We start from the raw sequence: 703 nt of genomic DNA on the forward strand, positions 1-703 counted from the left end.
CCATTTGCCCATGAATTCCCAATTTTTTTCTAACCTGTTGGACAGAGACTCATTCATTACAGAGGGGGTGGAGTCACCATGTGTGGGGGTAATGCACACACGGAGTCTCCAAAATGAAGCAGCAGTGATTCATTGTACCCCCCACCCCACCGGTGAGAAGCCCTCCAGTCTCTTGGGACTCGAGGCCGCAACACTTTGCCTCTACAGTATTTGCATACCAGCATTTGCCAACACAGGTATGCATATGGTGAGGGCGGGGAATAGGCGGAGTTCTGTAGTCCAGTAGGCAGGGCTGACAGCGCTGCTTGGGAATTCAGTGCAGACGGGGCTCTGTGTTGTCACCCCGAATAGGGCGTCAGGAGCTCACTGGATTCCTGGCAGATCATCGGGTGTATTTGCCGGATCTTAAAGGGATAGAACATGGGAACGACGCTCGGGTGACAGGAATCTACTGAATTTTGTTGTTTTCTTACATTGCTCCCCCGACATTCAGTGTAACGAGACCGAAATTCTTTTCTTTCTTTCAGATCTTCCCTCCTGAACTGTGAGGTCGTCTTCGAGATGTTAAATCGCTCGCTGGAGGACGACAACGCTTGCGTCAAACTGGTGAGGGAGAGACGTGCGAGCTGCGTCCCGAGAATCGCTTTTACTCCCGACCATTTACAATGTATCCAATGTGAATATGACAGAACCTGTCCGGGGC

At 51.1% G+C, this 703-nt stretch overlaps 2 protein-coding genes across 2 annotated transcripts in view; both read left to right on the top strand.

Moving 5' to 3' along the window:
• The window catches only part of SLC38A10 (solute carrier family 38 member 10), an 86,031-nt gene that overhangs the window by 79,826 nt on the left and 5,502 nt on the right, over window positions 1-703 (top strand). The gene's annotated exons all lie outside the window — the stretch shown is intronic.
• TEPSIN (TEPSIN, adaptor related protein complex 4 accessory protein) overlaps window positions 1-703 on the top strand; it is a 10,478-nt gene that overhangs the window by 7,755 nt on the left and 2,020 nt on the right. Inside the window, exon 9 of the mRNA XM_018568731.1 lies at window positions 528-606. Within this exon, the coding sequence (XP_018424233.1) occupies window positions 528-606 (79 nt within the window). The remainder of the gene's footprint in view (window positions 1-527; window positions 607-703) is intronic.

The sequence above is a fragment of the Nanorana parkeri genome, unplaced genomic scaffold (genome assembly GCF_000935625.1).
Source record: "Nanorana parkeri isolate BGI_ZX_2015 unplaced genomic scaffold, ASM93562v1 scaffold1237, whole genome shotgun sequence".
Classification (NCBI taxonomy): Eukaryota; Metazoa; Chordata; class Amphibia; order Anura; family Dicroglossidae; genus Nanorana; species Nanorana parkeri.